The 24809-nt window shown below is 37.3% G+C and overlaps 4 protein-coding genes across 6 annotated transcripts; all 4 read left to right on the forward strand.

Annotated features, from left to right (window-relative positions):
* The first annotated feature begins 3619 nt into the window (after nt 1-3619).
* Nucleotides 3620-11798, forward strand: LOC122084399 (DDB1- and CUL4-associated factor 8-like). Of its 3 annotated transcripts, none has more exons than XM_042652620.1 (5): nt 3620-4140; nt 8045-8296; nt 8795-8938; nt 9361-10116; nt 11422-11798. In XM_042652620.1, the coding sequence occupies exons 1-5, from the start codon at nt 3841-3843 to the stop codon at nt 11659-11661; spliced, it is 1692 nt and encodes a 563-aa protein (XP_042508554.1). In that variant the 5' UTR covers nt 3620-3840; the 3' UTR covers nt 11662-11798. The 3 variants fall into 3 exon arrangements, with proteins under 3 accessions (XP_042508554.1, XP_042508555.1, XP_042508556.1); XM_042652621.1 differs by having other exon boundaries at nt 11207-11557; XM_042652622.1 differs by having other exon boundaries at nt 11213-11557.
* A 125-nt stretch (nt 11799-11923) lies between these two features.
* Nucleotides 11924-14223, forward strand: LOC122084400 (pentatricopeptide repeat-containing protein At3g46790, chloroplastic-like). Its single transcript, XM_042652623.1, has 2 exons — nt 11924-13683; nt 13797-14223. Exon 1 carries the CDS (start codon nt 12042-12044, stop codon nt 13620-13622), a length of 1581 nt encoding a protein of 526 aa, XP_042508557.1. The 5' UTR covers nt 11924-12041; the 3' UTR covers nt 13623-13683; nt 13797-14223.
* Nucleotides 14224-15348: 1125 nt separating this feature from the next.
* LOC122083609 lies at nt 15349-16755 on the forward strand. The gene is made up of 4 exons (XM_042651471.1): nt 15349-15743; nt 15824-15918; nt 16003-16260; nt 16364-16755. Exons 1-4 carry the CDS (start codon nt 15614-15616, stop codon nt 16529-16531), a joined length of 651 nt encoding a protein of 216 aa, XP_042507405.1. The 5' UTR covers nt 15349-15613; the 3' UTR covers nt 16532-16755.
* Nucleotides 16756-23729: 6974 nt separating this feature from the next.
* On the forward strand, nt 23730-24648 carry LOC122083315 (plastocyanin B'/B''). The gene has a single exon (XM_042651072.1). It carries the CDS (start codon nt 23870-23872, stop codon nt 24377-24379), a length of 510 nt encoding a protein of 169 aa, XP_042507006.1. The 5' UTR covers nt 23730-23869; the 3' UTR covers nt 24380-24648.
* Nucleotides 24649-24809: the final 161 nt, after the last annotated feature.

Consider the following 24809-nt stretch of genomic DNA (forward strand, 5'->3'; position numbering starts at 1 on the left):
GATTTATTAGGTTCATTTCGGTTTGGATCGGTTTTTAAACCGGTATGGAGCCATTAGGAAACAACCAAATGATGAATTGTTGAACTTTGGTTTCTTAAATCGATTTGTAACCGGGTTGGTTTTGGTTTTTGGTCTAGTTTGGATTCGATTTTCCATACAAATGTATACAAAACTATTCAAATTTTGATTTTTTTAATGAATTTTGGAGTGTTTCGGTTTCTTACCGGTTTGGTTTCGGTTTCGGTCCGGGTTTTGAGCCGGTTTCGGGTTCATCCGATTTTCGGTGCGGTTCGGTTTGGTTTTGGGGTTACAATACTCGAAACCGAACCGAACCAATAAGGCTTCGGTTCGGTTCGGTCCGGGTTGTTATCGGTTCGGTCCGACCGGTTTTACCGGTTCGGTTTAGGAATTGACACCCCTACCTAGATCTAAGCCAAGAACTATAACTTAAAAAAATTACGACGCAATTGCATAAATCATAAACATAAAAAGTTGAATAAAAATAATAGAGTGTTTGCATTAATTGAAATAAAATACTATTACAAAAAGTGATTAAAGCACAAATATATAATAAATAAAACTAAAGAGAATGAGAGAGGGAGAGAGAGAAGTGAACTAAACATAAACTATAAAATAAACTTAGGGGAATAATCCTTCTAGGATGGGGGAGTAAGGGCTTTTATAGGGCTTTGGTCTTGCATCCTTCATTCTACAAGTCTTATTTAAGAAAAATAAAAATAAATTAAATTAAATATTTGTAAAAATCTTTATTATCTGAGATATTGTATGATGAAATAAATAATCTGTTTCCAAAATTAACAAATTCTATTCATTCATTGCAATATTAACAAATATATTACGGTCTTGACTAAATCAGAAATAAATCTCTGCATAACATCTTCAAGATATTGTGAGGTGGCAATGAGAGAAAATAATCTTCAGGATTTTATAGGAGAGAGGATGTGATACCAATGAGTGGGTCATACCTTTGACAAGTTAGTTCAAGCTTGGACCCGTTATTGATTAACTTTAAGCACTTTTTATTATAGACTTTGAAACTAAAAAAAATAAAAATAAAAATAAAAGTAATACTATCAAAAGTGGGGTAAAATGTACACATATATCCATAAGATTTCATGCATTATTGTGCTTATCACATACCTACAACGTCGTGCCTTCACTCATGTCTTGAACTCGACTACACTGTTGAAGACATTTTGAAAAACAGAAAAATCAAGTACTATTTTTGCAATTTCAAAAATTGTTTCTTAGTACAAAAATGAAAAAAAAAAAACCGTTTATGCTATTTCTAGACACATAAACTGGAGAAACAAAATCAAACGAACCCTAAATGCTTACTATTAATGTGCATCGGACGATTGGCAATACTTGGACACGCACATCTAATCATTGGATGCACAATGAGCATACTGGCACACTTGATATGATATGATTCCTCAAATAAAATGGGATTTAATTGACAAAAATAAAAAATAAAAGCACTTACTTTCCTTAAACAACAACATAGCAATATTCTAGTTAAATGGGATCGGTGACCGTCCTTGCTCTATAATAGTAAGCATTTATTTTATATCCGTCAATGGCTACTAATAAATCTCTTTCAACCAAGGGATCAAAGGGAGATCAGTAAGACAATTGGGATTAGCCTTAGCCTATATTGTGTCAACTCGATTGATGTGATTAACCTTATCTCAATCTCAAAATCTTTGTCCATCCATTGGTGGGTATCCCCCATAAGACAAGCAGCGCTTCTATATGACCAATGAGCAATAATGAGATATATTGACTTGAACCTACAATCAACCGACACAACTAATGATAGGGCAATGACTTTTTTCCACTAGACTACCAATCCAGTTGACGATAGGGTACTCATTCAAAATAGACAAAATAGTGACATCTTAACTTGTTTTGGATAAAGGATTAGTGTGGTTTGAAAAATCCCATCTATACTTTGTTACATTATTAATACCATTTTGGTTTACTAGGTGATTTCCACACGCACATGGTACTCAAATACAATTTCAACAATAAGAAAAAGAAGATAAAAATAATAATGAGAGATACTAACATAAAGTCAACAATAACAAAATTCAAAATCTTGTCCCAACTTAATGGGATCAATTACACAAGAATTCCAATCAAGGATGAGCGCAATAATCCATGCAAAAAATTGACGGGTTATGGCTAACTATAATAAATGTTGGCTGTCAACTTAGCACGCCACTACAAATCAACCACAATCTTATAAAGACAAACTATAATAATGTATTGATTGTCTACCTAACATACCATATAGATCGATTAAGCCAAAGCATCTTACATGCATTATGTTCACTATTAAGATATTTCGTCACCCAACCTACTTTTATGAGAAGAGATTGAGATAATGAATTCTTGATAACCCCCTCTAAGTACAAAAGTAATAACTTGAATACACAAATCTGCATTAAATACTAAAAATACAACCCACAACTCGAGCTAGAAGTATATGTGAATAGCAACTCAATGCACCATTAGACCGATTAGGCTTTGGTAGAAGAAAGCCTAGTAGTCCTGTCGAGCCCACGTTGACCTCCTATCTAATAAACTAAAAAAAAAGAAGCTAAAGTTGGTATCCAAATTAATCTTTCTCTCTCACTTTTTTTTGTTAATGAAGATCTTTCTCTCGCTCACACAACACTATTTTTTGCTTTTTTTTGTTGTTGGACAGACCACTATTTAAGTTCAAATAACTATTTGTCGTATCAAATAATATACTTATAAAAACAAATTTACATTAATAATAACAAAGGTAGGGCTAAGGTCTAAGCTATCAACCGTTAATACAAATTTGTCATATCATGAATATAAATGAAAATAAAAACCAAGGAACATTGAAAAAAAAAAACAAAGAATAATGTTTTATGTGAGGGAATGCATCTTCCACCAATGCCCTCTCTCTCTCTTTTCTCCTCGTATGAAATGACTCATACACGCAAAGGAGAGAGACAGAGAAAGGGCATTGGAACAAGGTGCAATTCCCCAAGGTCTCGTTTCTCGTATAACAAGGTTTGACCTAATGAAAGTAAATAATATTCCAAAATGATTAAGAGAGGTATAGATACGCGAGGGAATGCTAATGGATGACAAAGTAATGATTGAATTTGGAGCTCAAATTAGACAATCAATTTAATGACTTCCTAGATGTCTATGGTAATAATTACCACATCATTCTTTCACGTAACAAAACAAATACATCTATATACGCCTTTGTGTAATTTATCATTATTGAAGTTTCTAAGAAAAAGAAGATTGCATGATCATGTGCCTAGCCCCAGACACTTCAGAGCGCGACACCACCACAATCATCTCCTATGAGATAAAAAAACTTATGCATATATGTGTGGTCTTATTGGAATTATACTGGTGCATGAGTTAAGAATGTTATATATATTTTTTGTGCTGGTGGCCAAAAAGGGCTAGACAAACGATCCACGTAGGAGCCAAGATGGAGACTGGAACAAACGCCAAACAGTATCGAGTCGGGCAGCGGCCGGGTCGGTTTTGGAAACGGTTGATGCACCGTGCCATTCCTGTTTTGTATTCCCGGTCGCCTCTCTGGAGTCTAGAGAGTAGAGAGAGGGAGATGGGGTGAGTGTGAGACTTCGAGAGTTCGACACCGATGAAAGAGTAACGTCTAGAGAGTGGAGAGAGAAGAAAGCATGGGGTGCAGAGAGAGGCCAAGAGACAGGCAATGGTGAAAGCTCCCAGAAATCTACCTTGCTTTCCTTGTTCCCATATTCGCTGCAACGAATCCCTGTCCTCCATGACTTCTGCATGAGCGATATCCTCGATTATTTTTCAGCATTTACAGATTCACCAAAAGCTCAAAAAGGGAGGGTTACCGTTTCAAGATTTCGGCATTTATTATTGTTCAAGCGATCCATCGCAATTAATCAATCCATCAATCATCCAACAACACTTCGAATTCGATCGTTAGTTCGCTATAGAGAAAAAATGAGTATGTTAGGGAAGAGGGCGAGGATAACCTCTGAGAAGGAAGTCCTACGGCTTTACCAGAGAGAGGTCGGCGAGCTATCGCCACGGGCCTTTACTCACACTGCCGGGGCCTCTGAGGTATAATCTCTTGGATTTATCCAACTCCACCTGTTTATTTCAATATTCTCACCTATTTGATATAGGGTTTGATTTGTTTATAACTTTCTATGATACTGAAATCATGTCTTTCATTGACCCCATTTAGTTGGGATAAGGCTGAGTTGTTGTTATTGTGGTTGAATTGATCGTGTATCATTTTTTTGGTGCTTATTTTGAATATCTGTATGTTTGTACTTTGTACTTTGTTATGAAGGACAGATGTCCGGATTTAGTGCTTAGGTTTCTAAAAGAAATTATGTCCAAAATCCAAATTCAAGCCCAAGAGGGTGACTAAGAAAAGGGGAAAAAAATTAGCCCTTTTCACCGCTGGGAATACGATGTTATATTTCTCATCAAAGATCCCGCTGTTCCTTTCCTTTCATAAGGACTAAAATTGTAGAAGGAACAGCTTTCAGTGTATGTTTAGTTGATGAGTTGGCATCTGTTTTAGGAGTAAGTGATAAACACACAATTCACTGATAGTTGATAAGTTGTTTCGAGAAATGAGAAATGAGAGCAAATGGCTGTTGATGTCCCATTACTTTTGGGCATTTGATGGACTAGTGCAAGATTGATATGTCGGTGTTATAATGCATTGCTAGGGATTTGGTGTTATAAAGATCAGACAATGAAGGGATCAGGACATCATGTTCTGGTATCTGTTCGGAATTATAGAGCCAATGTAGGCTATACTACACAATTTAAGAAACCAACATAACATGATAGAAAATAGAAAGAATGCAGAAAAAGGAAGGAAAACAAAAGGGAATACCCAGTGCATGAGGCTCCCGCCATTGTGGGATCTGGGGAGAGTCATAATGTACGCAACTTTACCCTTGCTTCGTGGAGAGGCTGAGGCTAATTCCTGACTCTAACCCGTGATCACTTGGTCACAATGGAGAAACCTTACCGTTGCACCAAGGTCCTCCTTGAAAAGAAAGGAAAGCACCAGAAGTTAATTCCATTACGTATGTGTGGGAAGAATGAACTGCCTTCACCTTTGGCAATATCATCCACTGGGCAAGTTGTTCGTATGGGATGGTTGGAAGAAAATAATTTAGCTTGCCTTAGTGAGGCATGTGAATGACCAAAGCCCCCATCCACCAATGTCACCAGTGGACGTGGCTGGAGGCACTCCGACAACAATGATTCATTTAATATCCACAATGATTTGCCCATGTCGGCTTCTAGTTCTCCCTCTTCGTGTTCATCACCACCATCGTCATCATAGACAGGATCTCCTTCTATATCAGCCAAATCATCCTCTCTCCTTCTACTGGCTCTTTTGAGATATCCCATCTAAAGCTAACTAACAAGAACAGAAGCTTAGCTATAATGTAAGGCTGAATACAAGGTATCCAACCCCAGTAGGGTCTAATTAATGATCCCAAACACTACAACTGGTACTGATATTAGTAAAACAGCAACTCCCAAATCGGTAGGAAAACAGGATTTTCTTCATTAGTTTAAATAGTGTCATTTTTTGAGTCAATTTTTACATTATTTAGTTTCCTAGTCAGTTTATGTTACCTTATTAGTTGGGGATTGGATTAGGCATTTCCTTTTTAGTGTTTGAGAATATTTTTGAGTTTTCTGTACAAACTTGTAAGGGGCTACAACCTGGTACACGAATTTGATTAATGAGAATTTAGCTGTTGCCTTTTGCTGTTGAAAAACTATGCTACTGTGAGCTCCGTGAGGAGTGAGAAGCTCTGGGATTGGAGAGGTTCCAACCTTGCGGTGAGAAGCCCAGGTGCCTATTCTCTATTCTCTCTTCTTTCTTCGACTCTTCTTAACATACTGTTCTATTATTTTGTTTTCTGTAATTATGCCATTGTTGATGCCTGTAATTTCTCAGTCCTATCACTACTAGGATTGCTGATTTAGAAGGTGAATCTCCACTCTGATTCATGTTCTGATTTCGGTTTCATCTTCTCTGTACTGTCGACTATCAAAACCTATATTAATTACTTATTCTGTTGGCATATTAGAACAGTCATATTGATACTAGGAATACTTGATTGTGGGAGTTTAATGATGCTGATAACAATTCTGTTTACAGAATTCTCCGATTGAGAATTTTCTCTATCATTTCGTGTTTCCAATATGAGATTCGTCCAAGTAGTGGATACAGTCCTATTCCATGTAGGATTGCTTCTAGGTTGTCAATTCGCTGGAATCAACACCTGTTATTGTTGATCTGATTCTTCTGAATTTAATAACATTAACTTTAATTTAGCATCGTGATTAATTTTTGCAATTTGATCTTTCTTAAAAATCTTTTTTTTTTGACAGGTAGGGAGGGAAGTAGGTATCAGCTAGGAGACTTGAACTCGAGACCTCCTAGTGAGCATGGGTTTTTTGCATACCACAGCTCACCAACTGTGCTAGGCAATTGTTGTTAAAAACTAGGGATTCTTTCCTAAAAATATTATTTTGACTGTTTTGCCCCTTTCCTAGTGACGATAGGAATGCTTCATTGAAACAGATCTACCCGTCAGCAAGGGTTTCCTTCACTAATGGGAGAAATCGACCTGAGTTTCAGATCCATCTGATTGTTGGATTTTGATCTATGATTTTCCATTCAAAAACTAATCATGTATCTCTCTGTCTTCGATCCTCTGGTACTGTTGTAATCCTCGAAATCAGTACCTAGATTACATTCCCTACCTGACTTACTGTGAAGAGTATTATGAAATTATCGTGGGCTTGGCCTTCGACAAGAGGGACATCACTTCAGAAATCTTCTATTATACTGGAATATGGAACATTTGGGTTTCCCCCCGGTTCCACCTTCATAACGCCACCTTTTATTGATTTTGGTATCCTTGTAGTATTTTGATATGCAAAAGTTAATTCTTAAAATTGTTTCCCTTCTGGAAATTGCCAGCACTCTTAATGGTCCACCTACAAATGTGGCCTTTTGGGGAAAAATTACAATCTAGTAGGTGAGTCTCCTTATGGAGGGTTTGTATTTAAAGCCTAGAGGGATGGCAGGAATTCGGAAAATCCAACACATCATAAATGGAAAAATCTCTTAGTCTTTCTACTGGGATAGTATCCCTCTATGAGATGTAGAATATTTTATTTTTTCTTCTTTCTGGAATTTCAGCTCTCTTTCCTTCATGTATGTCTCTGATTTTTGCATCAATAAAATATCTAAAAAATTTTGATGTTTAAGAGCATGTTATTTGCAGTCCAAATCTTACTTGGTTTGTTCATGTTCTCGGAAGTTGCATACCAAAAGCTAGAATTCTGAAAGAAAATGGAAAAAGATTATTAAGGCTGTTTTTGTTTCCACTTGGAATGAAATCATTTTATTTGAGTTTCCAAACATTCATGTGCATGAGGTATTGCTTCTGAATGGACTCATATCAGAGTACACTTATTAGTTATTAGAAATGGAAAGAGAAATGACCCATAAAAAAGGTAAGAGAAATGAGTCATTCTAGGTCTGTTTGAGATAAAGATGTTCCTGTTTAGTTATGAATGAGAATGAATCCATTTTTGGTGAAGACTCAATTGTATGGTCAATCATTGTGGGTATAATGGTTGATGCCCAGGAACAAGTTACATATGGTGTATGCAGTCCGATGCAATGGAAAACCAAATGCACTCACATACTGCTTATTTATAGGTTATAAGCTAAGATTAAAGTTTTTCAAATGCTTTTGCTGAACATTCTTTTCATAATTGGGTGAACAAATTCCTCAGAACTTGGATCTTCATTGTTATTGTTGATACTCTAAAAGTACTCATCGGCCAGAAAATATCTAGCTGCATAAACTTTTTTAGTTATTTGGTACCAATACCCTAAATTCATCTGTGATTCTTAGTTTCTGAACTACTGTTCTTAACTTCTGATGATCCTTTCTTGATACAGAATCTTGTGCTGCAACTCGATCTCTACAAAAAGCTGGGAAAGCACAGAGGTTGTGTGAACACTGTCAGTTTTAATGCTGTAGGTGACATTCTTGTGTCAGGCTCAGATGATCGGATGATTAAGCTGTGGGATTGGGAAGCTGGACTTGTCAAACTTTCTTTCCACTCGGGGCACACTAACAATGTTTTCCAAGCAAAGATTATGCCATTCACGGATGATCGTAACATTGTCTCATGTGCTGCTGATGGGCAGGTAAATTTTTGGCTTAGGGAGGATTCTCAATTCAGAACTGCAAGATAGTAAATTCCATCCAACCTTTTTCGGATTTATCTTGCACCCATGGTGCAGTTCTAAGCCCTACTTTTCGTGGTGGATTGCACATAGGAGACTTCTTAGCCTAGAACCAAGAACCATTCGCTTTTATAGTTTTATTTTATCCCAACTCTCCATCGTATGGATCATAAATTGTATCACTAATCAGTATCTCAGAATGTTCTGAAGTGTGGAGAGTACTTCAACTTGAATGGTATTGGGCTAGATCTCAGTTGACCACCTGTACTATGCACGTCTAAGTGCATGTGTAGCTCACTGGTACTATAGCCTCAAGTCCCAGCAATGTTGTCTGGGTGGTATCCTTCATGAAAAATTCTAATTTGACATAGCTTTAGAAACTTATGGTTTTGCAACATTTTTTGAGCTTGCAGACTGGATTCCTAATGAGAATGTCTTTTCATCCTTGTCAAATTTAAGGTAAGGCATTCTAAGATCCTTGAAGATGGAAAGGTGGAGACAGTAATGGTCGGGAAGCATCAGGGAAGTGCTCATAAGTTGTCTATTGAGCCTGGAAGCCCTCACATATTTTACACCTGTGGCGAAGATGGGTTGGTCCAGCATGTGAGTTGTGATCTATCATTCTCTCTAACCCTTTGCTTGTTGGTTCTTTTTTGATCTCTGTGGAGGAAATCTATTAGGCATAGATGTTAGGTGTGACACTCCAACCATCTGATGGGCCCAGCAAGAAGATCTCTTAATATGAAGACTTGCTGGGACCCATCACCTCCTAAAGAAAAAAAAAATCATTGTGTTCTCTTAATTCGCAAAATAAAATAAAAGGTGGGAGGTGAGTAGCCTAAGATTGGGTTGTTTCTTGGCTTTTGATATTAGATTCTTGGTTGTACGGTAACTGACAACATGCATGTTCTTTCATTTTTATCATGTTGTCAGTGTACCTTCCTGGATTATCAGCCTCAAATTGTGACTTAGATTTCCTCTATTTTCTCATAATCCATGTAACCCTGAAACTAGATTTCTCACAGTTTGATCTGAGAACTGGAATTGCTACTAAGCTCTTCGCATGCAAATCTTTCCGTGATAAATCAAGATACGGCATTGTTCGTCTAAACACAATCACAATAGATCCAAGAAATCCAAATTTCTTTGCTGTTGGGGGCTCTGATGAATATGCTAGGCTTTATGACATCCGCAGATACAAGTGGGATGGATGTACTGATTTTGGTCAACCTGTGAATTCCTTCTGCCCCTCACATCTGATCGGTGATATGGAGGCGGAAATAACAGGCTTATCCTTCTCATATCAGAGTGAGCTTCTTGTGTCTTACAAGGATGAGCAGATCTATCTTTTCACGAGGGATATGGGACTGGGACCCAATCCAATTGAATCATCATTATCATCATCTTCTGGGGATTGTGAAGCCACTAGAACAGAATCTGATCCAGTCTCCATATCATCTGCATCTACCCAGTATTCTGATAAGAGATCTATGCCCCAAGTTTATACTGGGCATATGAATGGCGAAACGGTGAAGGGTGTTGGTTTCTTTGGCCCCAAATGTGAGTATGTGGTGAGTGGATCAGACTGTGGTCGTATCTTTATTTGGAACAAGAAAGGTGGGCAAGTTATGCGTGCAATGGAAGCAGACAAGCATGTCGTTAACTGTATTGATCCACACCCTCATGCCACCTTTCTCGCTAGTAGTGGCATTGAGAATGATGTCAAAATATGGATTCCCAAGGCCTCTGAGAAAGCTTCCCTGCCGGTGAACCTTGAACAGGTATGCCTTTTTATTTTAAAAGAATGTAGAGCTTACACTGAGACATGGCTTATGGTATTCTGTGTTGAATCTTGAACGTGGGGCAGCTCAAAACTTTGTTTCTTTGTGACGCCCTTTTTCAGTGTGTTTGTGTGGTTGCGTTACAAATATTTTGTGGAATTTAGTTATTCATGGGTACATTTTAATGGTGGTCAGTTGGTGGTATGTTTTAATGTAGTTGCTCCCTAGTTTTGTGTACATTTTGACCTGATAACAACCATGGACCTGGTCTCTTACCAAAAATATTCTTCTTAGATGACCTTAGTCATCCAATTTGATGTTTTACCTGAACCATTGTCTTTTCAGACTATCAAAATGGACACTTTTGATTGGATGATTACCATCATCATAAAGGGTACGCTTTTTGGCTTAGGTATCAATATGAAGATCTGGCTGCCGGTTATAATAGCATTACTCTGTACTTTCCGTGGGATGTCAATTAGCTTCTACAATGTTTCTTAGACTAATTTTAGGCTGTGACTACCTCTGTGATTAGTTAATTTCTGTTTTTCTTTCCGGACTCCTTATTTGATTTGTGACTTGTGATCACTTTTATTATTTTAACTTGTTAAAAATAATATATGCTAATACTTTTTTTTACTAGTAGAAGGTTTATGGCTCACCTTTTGAACTTACTTTCATTTAGTACTTATTTTTTCCTTTGTTTATTTTTTATTGGGAAAATGTTTGTATTTTTAGTGGTCTATCCGAGTGTGGGTAAATCTAGTCTTGAGGATGCAGGCACTTACTGCTGTCCATAAAACATCATTGCTGTATGCAATTGTGAAACTGTTAGTTGATGCATACTGTTTAATTCGTATTGCATGGGGCCTTTGGTTGACATTAATGATTCTCTTGCATTCTTTGGGACTGTAAAATGTTGAGTTTTGTGATCCACACATTAGAGACGGGACAAATAGGATGACAGAACTAGCAGACCTATTAAGTGTGTTTTCCTCCCCCCTCTGCAAGTGCCATAGTCTGGTATAAAAGCCTTGATGGGCAGCAGAGGAAGTTCTAATTTCTCTGCTGTTGTTGGCTTGTTGCTAAGGTTCAGAATACTGGTCGAATTACTTGCTTCTTCCCCATTTATTATGAAGACAATGATGATGATTTTGTTGCTGATGATGACGACGATGATGATGAACATGATGATGATGACGATGACAATGACAATGACGATGACGACGATGATGATGATGATGATGATGATGACAACGACGACGACGACGATATTGATGATGATTGTGTGGATGTTGTACCCAGTTGAAACATCAGAGAAGGCACTTGCTGTATAGGATATCATATCCCAAGGAGCTGATGTTTCAGATCTTATCATTGCAAAGTCTCAGATCAAGTCCAAATTCTGTTGAAGAGGATAGTGAGCCAAGCAGGGAATTGCTAGACCTTGTAATGTCATTTAATAGCAACCGTGACAGCTCCTCAGATGATAATGATGACACTGAAGATTCCTCCAATGATGCCGGCAATGGAGACTGTAGTTAACTGATGTTTTGGGTTTAATTATTGGTGGAAGAACGATGGATATTGTACATAATCCCGGGAAGGGAAAGGAATAAATTCAATCTTTAGTACTTGGCTGTGAGCTCTGTTATAATTTTATAGTTATTTGTTTATTATCACATTTTCCCCCCTTTTTCTTGGATGAATACATTCCAATTTCTTTCAAGAAAGTTACAGTCCGAATTTGGGCTATTGGTTATGTATATAAAATTTGGGATGTTAGAACTAGAATCCATAATTTCTCTCCCACGCCCAAGCGCCCCATCTCCACCCTCGCCCAAGAAAACCCTCTTTTCCCCAATCCTTTTCACTTCCAAATGGGGTTCTCGAGCTTAACCCTCTGAAGGTCTAAGATCATCTGTATGGGTCTTCTGTCGATGAAGTGTTTGGGTTTACAAGCTGGATTTCTGGCATACTCACGTCTAGGGTCACCTATGAGATTCTTTTGTAAAGTGAAGAGATGGAAGGAGCCCTTCAGGGACTCGTATGAGTACAGTCGTTTGTTACAACGTTATGGAGGGACCAAAGGCCTTAAAGCTATACACGCTCAGATAGTCACTGGTGGTTACGAGCAGAACCCCTTTCTGGCGGCAAAGCTCGTGAGTCAGTATGCAGAGCTTGGTGAGTTGAGTATGGATGATGCAAGGAAAGTGTTTGATCAAGTGTCTGAAAGAGATATTCTTCTGTGGAATGTGGTCATCCAGGGCTATGCCCATTCAGGCCCGTTTGTGGAAGCTGTGAATATGTATGGTCAGATGCGTAGGAGAGGAATATATACAAATCGATACACATTTCCTTTTGTGCTTAAGGCTTGTGCTGCATTAGGAGATGGAAAGAAGGGTGGGGTTATCCATGGTCATGTTGTCAAGGTTGGTTTGGAGTCGGATTTGTTTGTGGGAAATGCGTTAGTTGCATTTTATGCCAAGTGCAAAGAAATCGAAAAGTCTCGGAGAGTTTTTGATGAGATTCAGAATAGGGATCTTGTGAGTTGGAATTCTATGATTTCTGGTTTTATGCAGAATGGAACTGCCAACGAAGCTCTAGTCATTCTCCACCAATTGTTGCAGGATGATACGGTTGGCATGCCTGATCACGCTACTCTTGTTAGTGCACTCCCAGCTTGTGCCCAAGCAGCTTCTATCCAAGGAGGAATTTGGATTCATTCTTACATAATAAAGACAGGAATGAATGTGGATGCTGCTTTGGGCAGTTGTTTAATATCGATGTATGCAAATTGTGGCTGCTTAGACACCGCCCGAGAGCTATTCGATAGATTGACTGACAGGAACATCGTGGTGTGGAATGCGATGATAAGGTGTTACGGGATGCATGGCCATGCCTACGAGGCGATTGACATGTTCTCAAGAATGGTAGAGGCTGGTGTAAAACCAGATGCTATCAGTTTTGTTAGTGTGTTATCTGCGTGTAGCCATGTGGGGCTGGTCGATGAGGCCTGGAAGCTTTTCTACAAAATGGGAGATTATGCAGTTGAAAAGAATGATGAGCATTATGCTTGCATGGTGGATTTGTTGGGGCGAGCAGGTTATCTTGATGAGGCGGTCAAATTTATTGAAAACATGCCTGTGGAGGCTGGAAAGGATGTCTATGGGGCCTTGCTAGGTGCATGTAGAATTCATAATAATATAGAACTGGGGGAAGAGGTTGCTGAAAGATTATTTATACTTGACCCTGACAATGCAGGGCGATACATAATTCTAGCAAAGATGTACGAGGATGCGGGTCGGTGGGAGGATGCAGCTAGATTGAGAAAGGTTATGAGACTGAAGAAAATTAAGAAGCCACTTGGATGCAGTGATATTGAGCTGGACAATGTGATCCACAGTTTTGGAGTTGAGGATGAGTCGCATCCAATGACGAGCCAGATTTTTGACACACTTGAAAGATTGGAAAGAATGATAGAGGAAGACAAGGCAATTGGTTGAACTTGAAGACTAGAGCAAGCATCTCGCCGCTGCTGTACCCAACAGTTCAGTTCATGAAGTGGTATCTAATCTTTCTAAAGCCAATTGGGTTTTTTCTATGGTTAACCAGAAGAGGTCTCTGTTTGTCCCCCACAAGCTCTGTACCTTAATAATAGAACATAAACTTGATTGCAGGTCATTGAAGTGGACAGCAACAGCAGCCTCTGTCATAGAGGATAGAGAGGCCTTGTGTTTTTGAGGACTTTCTTGTGTACTGATTTCCATATGTATCATGCAATTGAGGGCTCTAGAGAAGTATCAACTAGTCTTTATCAATGGCAGCCCAAGCGACTTCTGAAGCAAATCAGAAAAGCCGGATCTTTGAAGCTTAGTGAGTGCTCGGTATCGGATTGGGTAATCGCTAGTTCTTAAACCGATACCCTGTCCGTTATGTATCAGTCCTTATTGAAACTCTTAGCCCTCAAGAGATACTTACACCAGATTTATTTATTTATTATTATTATTATTATTATTTTTTATCATTGTACCCTCTTTTTGTACCATGCCACTGATTCGGTATTAGTGTGGATCTCAATTCCAATTAATGTTGATTTCTACGATCTATTTTGGAATTGATCATAAATGTTCTTTAGTCTTTCATTTACCATTTATTCTTCTTTTAGGCAATGTTTGGTAATCAAGAAAAGAATAGAATACAAGAAATATAATAAGACAAAAATAAAAAATAAAAAATGATTACACAATGATTTTTTATGTGTCTATCTCTTTTCTCAAATTCAAAATTTTTTACTACCAAACATAACTTTAGAGAATCAACAAAAGCTCATCTATTTTCACCTTAGTTGTAAAATTAGGTTTTCCCATTGGATTCGTCCTTTTCAAAATCTGGTGAGTGGATCGAGTTAACGTTTATTAGGGTAAATTATTATTATTATTATTATTTTTTTAAATATTTTCCTTCTTGTCCTTCTCTGAATGAGGAAAGAAAAAAAAAATTTGTAAACAAAAATAGTAGTGGTCCAATTTATTTAAAAAAAAAAATGACTTGATAAGTTTCACATGATTCCAGAAAAAAATATAAGTCAATAAAATCTTGGACCTAGCATAGCTTTCATAACTCTTCACTAGGTTTATATATATATTTTTGGACTCGGGTAACTCATGGAGTCGAAATCTAGTTTTCTAATTTTAATTTTAATAAGATTATAAATCTTTTGAATAAAAAAATTGTATAAAAAAATTTTGCTCTTCTTTCTAATTTTAATTTTAATTTGGAGGATCTTAGCCAATTTCAGGCAATTCGGATAAGTTTTGATCGATTCAAAATCAACGAAAAGGGATGCAGTGTTTGGAATACCTAAGAAAAGATTTTTCAGTAAATACAGCCTATAGATATGGTTCTAGGAATGGATATCGGCTGAGATCAATCCAATACCTGGCCAATTTAAGATATTGTAAAAAAAAAGAATTATTTTTATGAAAAATAAAAATAACATTGACCGAACCTGATTCCTGACCAATACAGCCGATCCTAGATTGATATCGTATCGCTATCAAAACCTTGGTCTCAGATCCTATACAACCTATACAGCTGTGAATCATGATTTAAGGATGAGGTCCTGCAATTTTTCTAATACACTGAACCTGACTACTCTCTTGTCTTTTGAGGTGGCCGTGTGGCCATGTGTTATTAGTCCACTATTCGCCTGGTCCACTCTCTTCAGAATAATTAGAAGATTGAGATTGTGGTCCTTAATTTCCTCTTCCATTTTCTAGACTCTCTCAAGTCCTTGACTATATATAGAGATATGATTCCTATTATCGGGCTTATTAGAACTTTAATGCCACCACCCAAATCAATCTCATTCGACGAACAGGAACAGCTGTGAATCGGAGGGATCCTCGCGACCATCTCCCTGAGGGCGACTCTTCAAAGCTACTCTTCTTCTTTGGCCTCTCGAGAATTTGCAGAGACACAGCGAGTGCTAGAGATGGAAACCCTAAGTGCTACTGCGACGGTCTTGCCTTCTTCTTCTTCTTATTCTCCTTTATCAATTTTCTCTCCAAACCGGAATTTATCCATTACCACAAGACCTCTTCGATTCGCTATTTCCTGCAAAAGTAATATTCGTTTTTCTCTTTTGTTCTATTGTTCCTTTTTTTTCTCCGTTTTTCTAACAGTTTTTAGTTTTTGGAATCAGATGATGAAATCGATGACGATATCCGGTCCAATTCAAACGACATGAACATAGTTCCTGTTCTCAAGAATCGCTTCTCCCTTTCCCCCCTTTCTAGGGTATAATATTCTATAAATTTTCTTGGTTGATAAACTGTTAGAATTGGGGATTTTGTCCTTATCGATGATGGGTCTGCTGTGTAGGATGCGGCCATGGGTTTGGTTCTGAGTGCAGCGACCGGCAGGGGTTGGACGACTGGTTCTGGGATGGAAGGTCCTTCTGTTCCTGCTGGGGTTGAAAACGAATCTGGTACAGAGAAGATCTCGACCTTCCCTTGGTCCCTCTTCACCAAATCTCCTCGTCGGAGAATGCGTGTGGCCTTCACCTGCAACGTCTGTGGTCAACGGACAACTCGTGCCATCAATCCCCATGCTTATACCGATGGGACCGTCTTTGTGCAGGTTCATTATCCAAACAAAGGCTTTTCCTTTCCTCTTATTTTCGTTCATTGTTTACTATGCCTATTTTCTAACTTCATCTCGTTCCACTATTGTTGTTCTGTAGTGCTGTGGATGCAATGTATTTCATAAGCTTGTCGATAATTTAAATCTGTTCCACGATATGAAGTGTTATGTAGGCCCGAGTTTCCGTTACCCAGATCCACATGGAGATGTTGGTTTCAAGTTTCTGGACATGGGTGACCGTGATGATGATATCTTCCCCATCTTATGAAATGAAAGGGGATATTTATGCGGTTTGTACATTCATGGCCTTTCTTTCGCCGCACTGGAAACTATTTAATCTCTGCTGTAAATATTTCATTCATGTCTTTTCTAGATCTGTTGGTTCTGTTGGCTCCTATTTTCCTTTTGTAACAGCATGACTTATTTAGTCTGTATATAAAATAATATAAACATTGAAATATCAGTTCGTATGAAAAGTCCAGTTCATACTGATGATGGGTTTGTTGTAGTCTGTTTCAGTTCATGGTGTTCATATTTTCCTTTGATCCTGAGGCTCTGCAAGAGTGACTTGCTTAAGGGTTAAATTTCTATTGTGTCTTAGCTATATGAATTGGATCAGGTCCTTATATTAGCAGAGGTTGTGCTACGTTGGGATCTCTATAACTTGTATTGGATTCTACTTTGTGGCAGTATTAAGTATTTTTATTCTTCATCCTAGGGAGGAGTGGTTGAACTTTGAATCATTCCATATATCATAGAAAGAATAATGCAATAACCCACAAAAAAAGTTTTTTTGGGTTGGGGGGGGGGGTTAGAATATATGTTTTCATTTGTTCTTTAAACTAGTTTCCACCGAGAACCCTGCAACTTGTGGAGTTTAAGTGATAGATGTGATTATTGAGTGAGATTCAATTTCAGTTTTACCTTGCACATTATTTCAGAACTCATACGTCTATGGAAAGTTTACTCAATGGAGTCTAGTACAAAATCTGAAATGTATATGGACCTTTGCCATTACATCCAATACACGTTGACCCATTGTGGAAAATTAACTTAAAGATGTCTTAGTGTTATATTTGAAATGAGTATGGGATTTGCCCCGACGTATTCTAGGGATTACCTTAACCTTCTTTTTGCCCCCTTGATAAGGAAATTCAGAATATAATCTATTTTTATCTAGTCCCTCACTCCCTCCCCTAAAAGAAAAAATAGTTTATTGGTTGGTACTTCCCCTTCATTTGCTAAGAAAACTAACCATAGTCCTGGAAAGATAGGCTAAGTCTTCAGATTTTTAGACAGCCTTTTTTGCCAGTAGAATCAGCTTCTGCTCGGATGCTAGCCATTTTACGCCATATTAGTCCCTTCTTGCCGTGTTATTAGTTTAATGTTTAATTAATTCAACCATATTCTGAACATAGGCCACATTTTCTATAAATTTTGCTTTAGATGCACAACAGGGTAGTTTATCTGTGGTTCCTCTTATTGCAAATTGATGTTAATTGCACCATACCTATGAACTGTTCCCTAGATAAACTTTGAAGGGATTGAGATATACTTAAAACAGAATTGTCTATGATGTAATCCCTCAACAGGATATCGTCTCCGTACTGTGTTACTTTCAAACAAGGTTCAAAGCATAGAAGGGGGGGGGGGATTATTATGTCAACTTTTTATTAGAAGCTCATCTTTTTCTCTCTGCTATTTTGGTAACTAAATGCTTAGGTTGCTGAATTTACATCTATTTGATGGCCTTGGAGATCCTGTTAAGATGCATTAGAAATGAAAAAAGACTTTACCATTTTTCTTGGAATAGCACTAAATACACTCAAGCTGGCATTTGATTGAGCAAGGAGTGGCGTATAGTGGATTCAAGATTTAAATAGAAATGCCTGGGAATAATGAACTGTAACATTTTGACAATTTTGTGTATGTGGTTATTACCAACATAAGGACGAGGTTTGCTGTTTGAGTCACCGGTAGTAGTACATGCTTGCTTCCTGAAGTGGTGGATATATATAGGGGCATAGCTGATCATCATATTCCCTTTGACAATCTTGAATATGCTTATACTATTTTGAGAGGGTTGTTTTGGGTATAAAGTTTTGTGGGCTACATTCATAAGATGTCCATACTTGTTTAGCTTGCAAATTGAGGAGAGCTTCCCATTGACTATTAAACCAATACTATTGAAGTATTAGTTCCAGATATTTGTTCCAGTCAGGTATGTAGATGGCTCGGAATAATGTTTGGGACCTTTGGTTTATTGGAGGTGGAATCCAGAAATCACAGAGTCACCTTTGGTTGTTTGATTAGCAGTTTTCTAATGTTTCTCTTTTGGTTTTACTTCTAGTTAGCAGAATCTTTTCCAATGCTTAATAGTACACACTTGTAATATTGTACGTAAGTCATGCTTTGGTGTAGCACAATCTATAAAAAGAGCAAACCAGTGTAAGATGCTCCAACATCCAATAGTGCAACTGAACCGTTGACCAAACATGTTGCAATAGTGCAATCATAGTTATTAAATTCGGATTCGGGAATTATTCGGATTAATGTGTTTCATTAATTCAATGATTCAGTCAAAATATCGATAAAAGTGAAGATAATAAAATTTAAATTTGGATTCGGGAATTATTTGTTTACAAAAATAAAAAGTAGACAAAAAATTCGGATGTTATTTTTAATATTTGCAATACTTGTTTCATATCATCTATCAATTGTCATATTTACATAACATACAAATGATATAAAAATTAAAATTTTAAATTTTAAAGATAAAAATATTACGTTTAGTTCTGTTTTTTTTTTCTAAACTCATTTCTTATTACTTAAATAATTGAATCAGAGAAAGAGAGACTGAGAGGGGGGGATTGAGAACAAATTCAGCTAGATTTACGTCACCCACCATACATGTTCACCTTAAAGACTAAAGAGAGAATAACAATGTTAAGACTTAGTCAGACCAAAATGGGGTGAGATTTTTTTATTTTTTTTAGAAGTGTGAGACATTATCTCAGGAAAGATAGGTTTTGTCGGTTTCTATTAAAAAAAGAAGAAGAGTAACATTAGGATAATAAATGCATAATAATCACATTATTTTCTAAAGGCTTATTGACTAATTCAAGATAAAGTTTTTTTTTTTTTTGATATATGGGATAAAATTAGGTTATAATTCGGATAAAATTCGATTCGGCCAAATTATTCATGAATTTTAAAAAAGTTTATAAAGTTTGAGAATTTTTTATTTGATTCGGATTCAGACAAAATTATTTGTAAAATTCAGTAAAATTCTGTTCGATAAAACAATTCGCAACTAATTCGAATAATTTAATAACTAGGAGTGCAACTAAACCGTTGTGCCACAAGCTTTGGTGTGGCACAATCAATATGTTCCTCAAATGTTTCATTACACCTTGATGGTATGTGATGGATTTAGAGTTGGAACTAGCGTCAATATTTTGCCGAAATTTCTTTAGAAGCCATTTTTCTTATTTTTTTCTATGAGGTTCTGCAATTTCTTAACAATCTAGAGGAAATGTTATGGATACTGAGTTTTGCTTGGAGTTTCTTGCTATTTCACTTCTCGATATCTGAATTCTTCATTGCGGCAATGCTAATTTCCATATATCGTGATTGGACAATCTCATCCGACCCAGGCCCTTTGTTCCTTCTCTGGGGAGAGAAGCGGCGGTATACGACGATTTATTGCCCCTAAATCATATCTTTTTAAGGATATGTTTAGTGAGCCAAAGCAGTTGATGAAAGTGAGGAATTTGAAGCTTTAGCAGTAGGTCCAAGTTTTCTTTCACCCAAGGTGAATAGAGAATCTCTTCATCCATCAGGTTTTTTTTTTTTTGGTGGTTGGATGGGATTCTTGAAACAGTGTCAAGGCATTTTAAATCGGAAAGGGAGTAAATATGAGATGGGGTTTTACAAGCTCTCTCCTTAGTATTAAGCAGCTTGGTCCAAGATTAGGATTCCTAGGGCCTGTTTGATTTTGTTTTCAGTCCTATGCGAAAAAATACTTTAAAAATTGTTTGATTTTTCTGTTTCATTTCATTTGTTTTTTGAAATAGAAATATAAATTTATGTCTATTATGTGTCTAGAAAGAAGAATGGGGAAACATGTGAGACTTGTTTTTCTATTTTTTAGAAACAAGTGAGAGGGACAAAAATTATGAAAAACTCAAAACTTCATTCGACCTATCCCAATCCCAACCCATTGTTGAAACTTCTTACTATCCACAAGCAGTGACCCTAACCTGATTGTCCGAAGTTCATAGTTTTGAATTGCCTTCATTCTTCTGAAGCTTATCTCCACGTAGCATACATGCAACTCCAATGTCATGCCTTCATTCGTGAACTGCATATTACACTATTGAAAATGTTTTGGGAAACATAAAAATCAAATACATTTTTACAATTCAAAAAATCATTTCTTAGGACAGAAACGAAAAAAAAAACTGTTTTTTCTATTTCAGTAGTAGAAACAAAATCAAACGGGACCTTAGAAGATGAAAATACATTGTATCTAAAGCACATTATATGAGACACTTAAGCCTCGTCTATAATGCCTGCTTGGAGAAAATCTTGCATCCTCAAAAGAACAATTTAGGTTTGTCAAAGGGCCAAAGGTTTCTTGTGAGCATCCTAGTGGAAGCTCTCTACACGGGCTATTAAGTTGACTGCAAATTATCACCTTCTGTCATGTGGTGGGTTGATTAGGCAGAATGAGATAAGAGCAAGGATTAAAGTATCGGTATCGATCGCTGTATCGGTTGGTCAAAATTAAGATACGTATCGGAGGGTATCGTATCGTATCGGAGATACACTAAGATACGCTAAAGATACACACATAAATGGATAAAAAACAATTTTTTAAACACTTTTGCATAAAGAATTTGTTAAAAAAAAGCTATTGATAACATGTATTATGCATAAACACTAAATTGAGGGTATCATACTAAGAATTCAAGGTTTGTAGTTGTCCCATAAATGTAAAATCCTTGTTTGCAACATTGGTTTCCACTTTAGTTAGAGAGAAACATGGCTGACAGCAACTTTGGAACAAAAACCCTTCAAAAAATCGTGTTTTTCTGAAAAATTACCTATCTTGGCCATTATATGACCGTAGCACACTGTATCAGTACATACCGATACTCACCGATACGTATCGATACTCACCGATACGTATCGATATATATCGATACTCACCGATACGTGTCGATATATACATACCGATACTTACCGATACGTACCAATACATACCGAAACGTACATTTTACCTCAATTTTATATTTTCCATAAAGTCGTATCGAGGCATATCGTATCGTATCGATGTGTATTTGTGGTATATTGATGCATATCGGTATGTATTGTAGGATATATATCAATACGAAAGGATTTTAAAAATTCTATGTATCGTATCGGTGTGTATCGTATCGACCGGTTAAATTTAAGATATGTATCAGAGGGTATCGTATCGGTATCAGAGATACTTAAAACCATGGATAAGAGTAGTTATGGTAGTCATGTTTGGTGCCCTCCTCAACTGTTTAACACAGGTATGGTCACCATAGTTTTAACAAATTTGGATTTGGGACTGATTTAGAGGGAGTAAATTTTGGGTTTGATTCATTTTGTCGCTTTGAAAAATCAGTCAAAAATATGGAAAAATGGCAACATGTAGGATTTGGACTATTTTAAGAATTGAACATTGATGTTTAAAAAAAAAAAAAAAAAAAAAAAAATTGTAAAGATATTGTATTTTGTGGGCTGAATAATGAATTCCCAGGGTACATATGAATTATTTCAGTGACTGAATTTTTGAAGCCTGAATTGTTTAAACCAAAATACTCATTTCCTCAATTATTCATGGACTGACAAAGATCTATGAAATTTTCTGAATTTTTGAAACTGGTTTTTGTTAAAAGGAATTTTGTTGATTTACATCGTGACCATTGGGTAGGAAACATATGGAGTGGTGGATGATTTTAATATATATATAATTCACCATGTATTGAATTTGAATTTACCTCAACCATCAAATTCTGAACCCATATTGGCACAAAGAGTGACACTTGAAGTAGTCTGGGCTGAAATCCGATTGCATCATACTTGTGGTAGATGTTAGAGCAAACACCAAAACATATGGAAATAAACAGATAATAGATCCGCACAACACAAAGATTTAATGAGGTTCACACACCGGGGTGGTGTGTTACGTCTTCGAACGAAGAATAGATGTTTCACCATGCAAAAGAGAGATTACACCTAAGTAGCGGTGAGAAAATTTGCCCTGAAACCCTAACTCGAAAATCCCCCAAAAATATAATGATTTCTCAACATGACAATAGTACATTATATATTCCAAGTCGCGGGTCAACCCATCGGGTCACGATCAATATGGTCAAACCCACACCTCCATACGAGATCACTTCTGCTTCCATCACAGATCTCAGAAAACTTCTCATTCTGGTCGCCATCAAAATATGTCGAAGCTGGCCAATCTTAAAAAAAGGTCAAGAATTCGAGACAAACTTAATAGAAAACATTCTCCACTCCAGTCACTAGCGTGGTCTGTGGTGTGGATTGACTTTGGGTATACATACAATGGCTAGGCCAATGAATTATGAACTTGTTAAGTCCTTAAATCCCGATTATATCTCCAGTGTTATAATGGGGTGGTAAGAATTGATGGGAGAGTCCGCAAAGTGATTATTTTAGGTATTTATGTTCAATTATAAATAAAGAGAGTGACACAGAAAACCTTCATAAAGAATTAAAATATGATAGATAAAGTGGAGAGGTGCATCCGGAGTATAGTATGACTAATGTATTCCTTTAGAACTTCAAGAAAAATGTTATAGGACAATCATACGATCATTTATGATGTATGATGTATGATGTAGAATGAGGAACAACTAAAAACATTACATAGATAAACTCAATGCAACAAATATGAGGATATTGTGATAGAAGATTGGAAAACTACGAAAGATAAAGTAAGAAATGAATACACATGATAAGCTATGAGAAAGTCGTTTGAGATGGCACGATCACGTTCAATGGAGACATGTGGATGCTCCAATACATAGGAGATTTGATTCAAATTGAAGAAACTAAAAAGTTAGGGCAGATGAAAAGAAATTTGTGGGAGATGGTTGACCAAACTTTTATTTGTTTATGGGTCCCACCTATTACACTAGGTGGACCAATAGCATCACTCGGTACAAATCATGGCACTAATAGCCAGTATTTATCAGTAAAGATCCAACCTAACCCATGAATTATATTCCTGGCTAAAGTGCAATCCCTCACATGATAAATGATAACGGCCTCCCACTCTATAGATTTGTAGGACAATCCAATGGTATCCATCTCAGCCAATAAGAGGAAGCTGCAGCGGATAACCCCTCACTCCATAGCCACCCATAATCCTCCAACACAAACCACAAACCCACACGGCTCCATATCCACCGCTCCCTCTCCTTTCTCATCTTGATTAAATTCCTCTCCTTCCTCTCCATCTTTTTGATTTCTCTTCAGTCCACACCCAACGACCTTCACAAACTAATCTCCCTTAGAAAGTAGAATAAACACTACAATGGCCAGTGTCACCTCAGCTGCTGTTGCCATCCCCTCTTTCACCGGCCTAAAGGCCGGAGCAACTGTCAGAATGGGATGCACCACCGCCGCCAAGGTTGGGTCCACCCGTACCCCCATGGTGGCCGGTGTGAAGGCATCAATGAAAGAAGTGGGAGTGGCTGTTGTGGCCACCGCCGCAAGCGCAATACTTGCCAGCAACGCCATGGCAATTGAGATCTTGCTGGGCGGAGATGATGGGTCGTTGGCGTTCGTGCCCGACAGCTTTAGCATCAGCCCAGGAGAGAAGATCGTCTTCAAGAACAATGCTGGGTTCCCCCACAATGTGGTTTTCGATGAGGACGGGATCCCATCTGGCGTCGACGCTACCAAAATCTCCATGAGCGACGAAGACCTTCTCAACGGCCCTGGTGAGACTTACTCTGTTACCCTCAGCGAGAAAGGAACCTACTCTTTCTACTGCTCTCCTCACCAAGGAGCTGGCATGGTCGGCAAAGTGACCGTTAATTAAATTTAAGCTTTTTAAGGATCTGTTAATGGAATTGTCTCATTACTTTTTGTATCGATCTACAGTACTATTAAGTTATGGGCTTTCTGGTTTTCTCTCCTCTCATTCATTTTGGGGTTGTAGAAATCAGAGTTTGTGTAAAGAGGGCTTGGAAGAGAAGGGACATAGTTGCCAGGTTCTTAGTTTTCATTCACTGGTGCTTGATTTGTACTTTGGCTGGTTAAATTCAGTCACCTAGACTTGATTCAACATTAATTTGCTCAATTCCCAAATGCTCATGGATCTGTTCTATTCTATGCATGCACTGCAGGAATTTCAGTTGTTTAATCCGTTTATTCTCATTTTTGATGGAGAAAAATACAAAAAGGAGCATAGCAGATGGATGGGAGGACTTTATTCAATTAGCTAATCAGTGTTTTTTTTTTTTTTTTTT

Source organism: Macadamia integrifolia, chromosome 7 (assembly GCF_013358625.1).
Source record: "Macadamia integrifolia cultivar HAES 741 chromosome 7, SCU_Mint_v3, whole genome shotgun sequence".
Taxonomy (NCBI): Eukaryota; Viridiplantae; Streptophyta; class Magnoliopsida; order Proteales; family Proteaceae; genus Macadamia; species Macadamia integrifolia.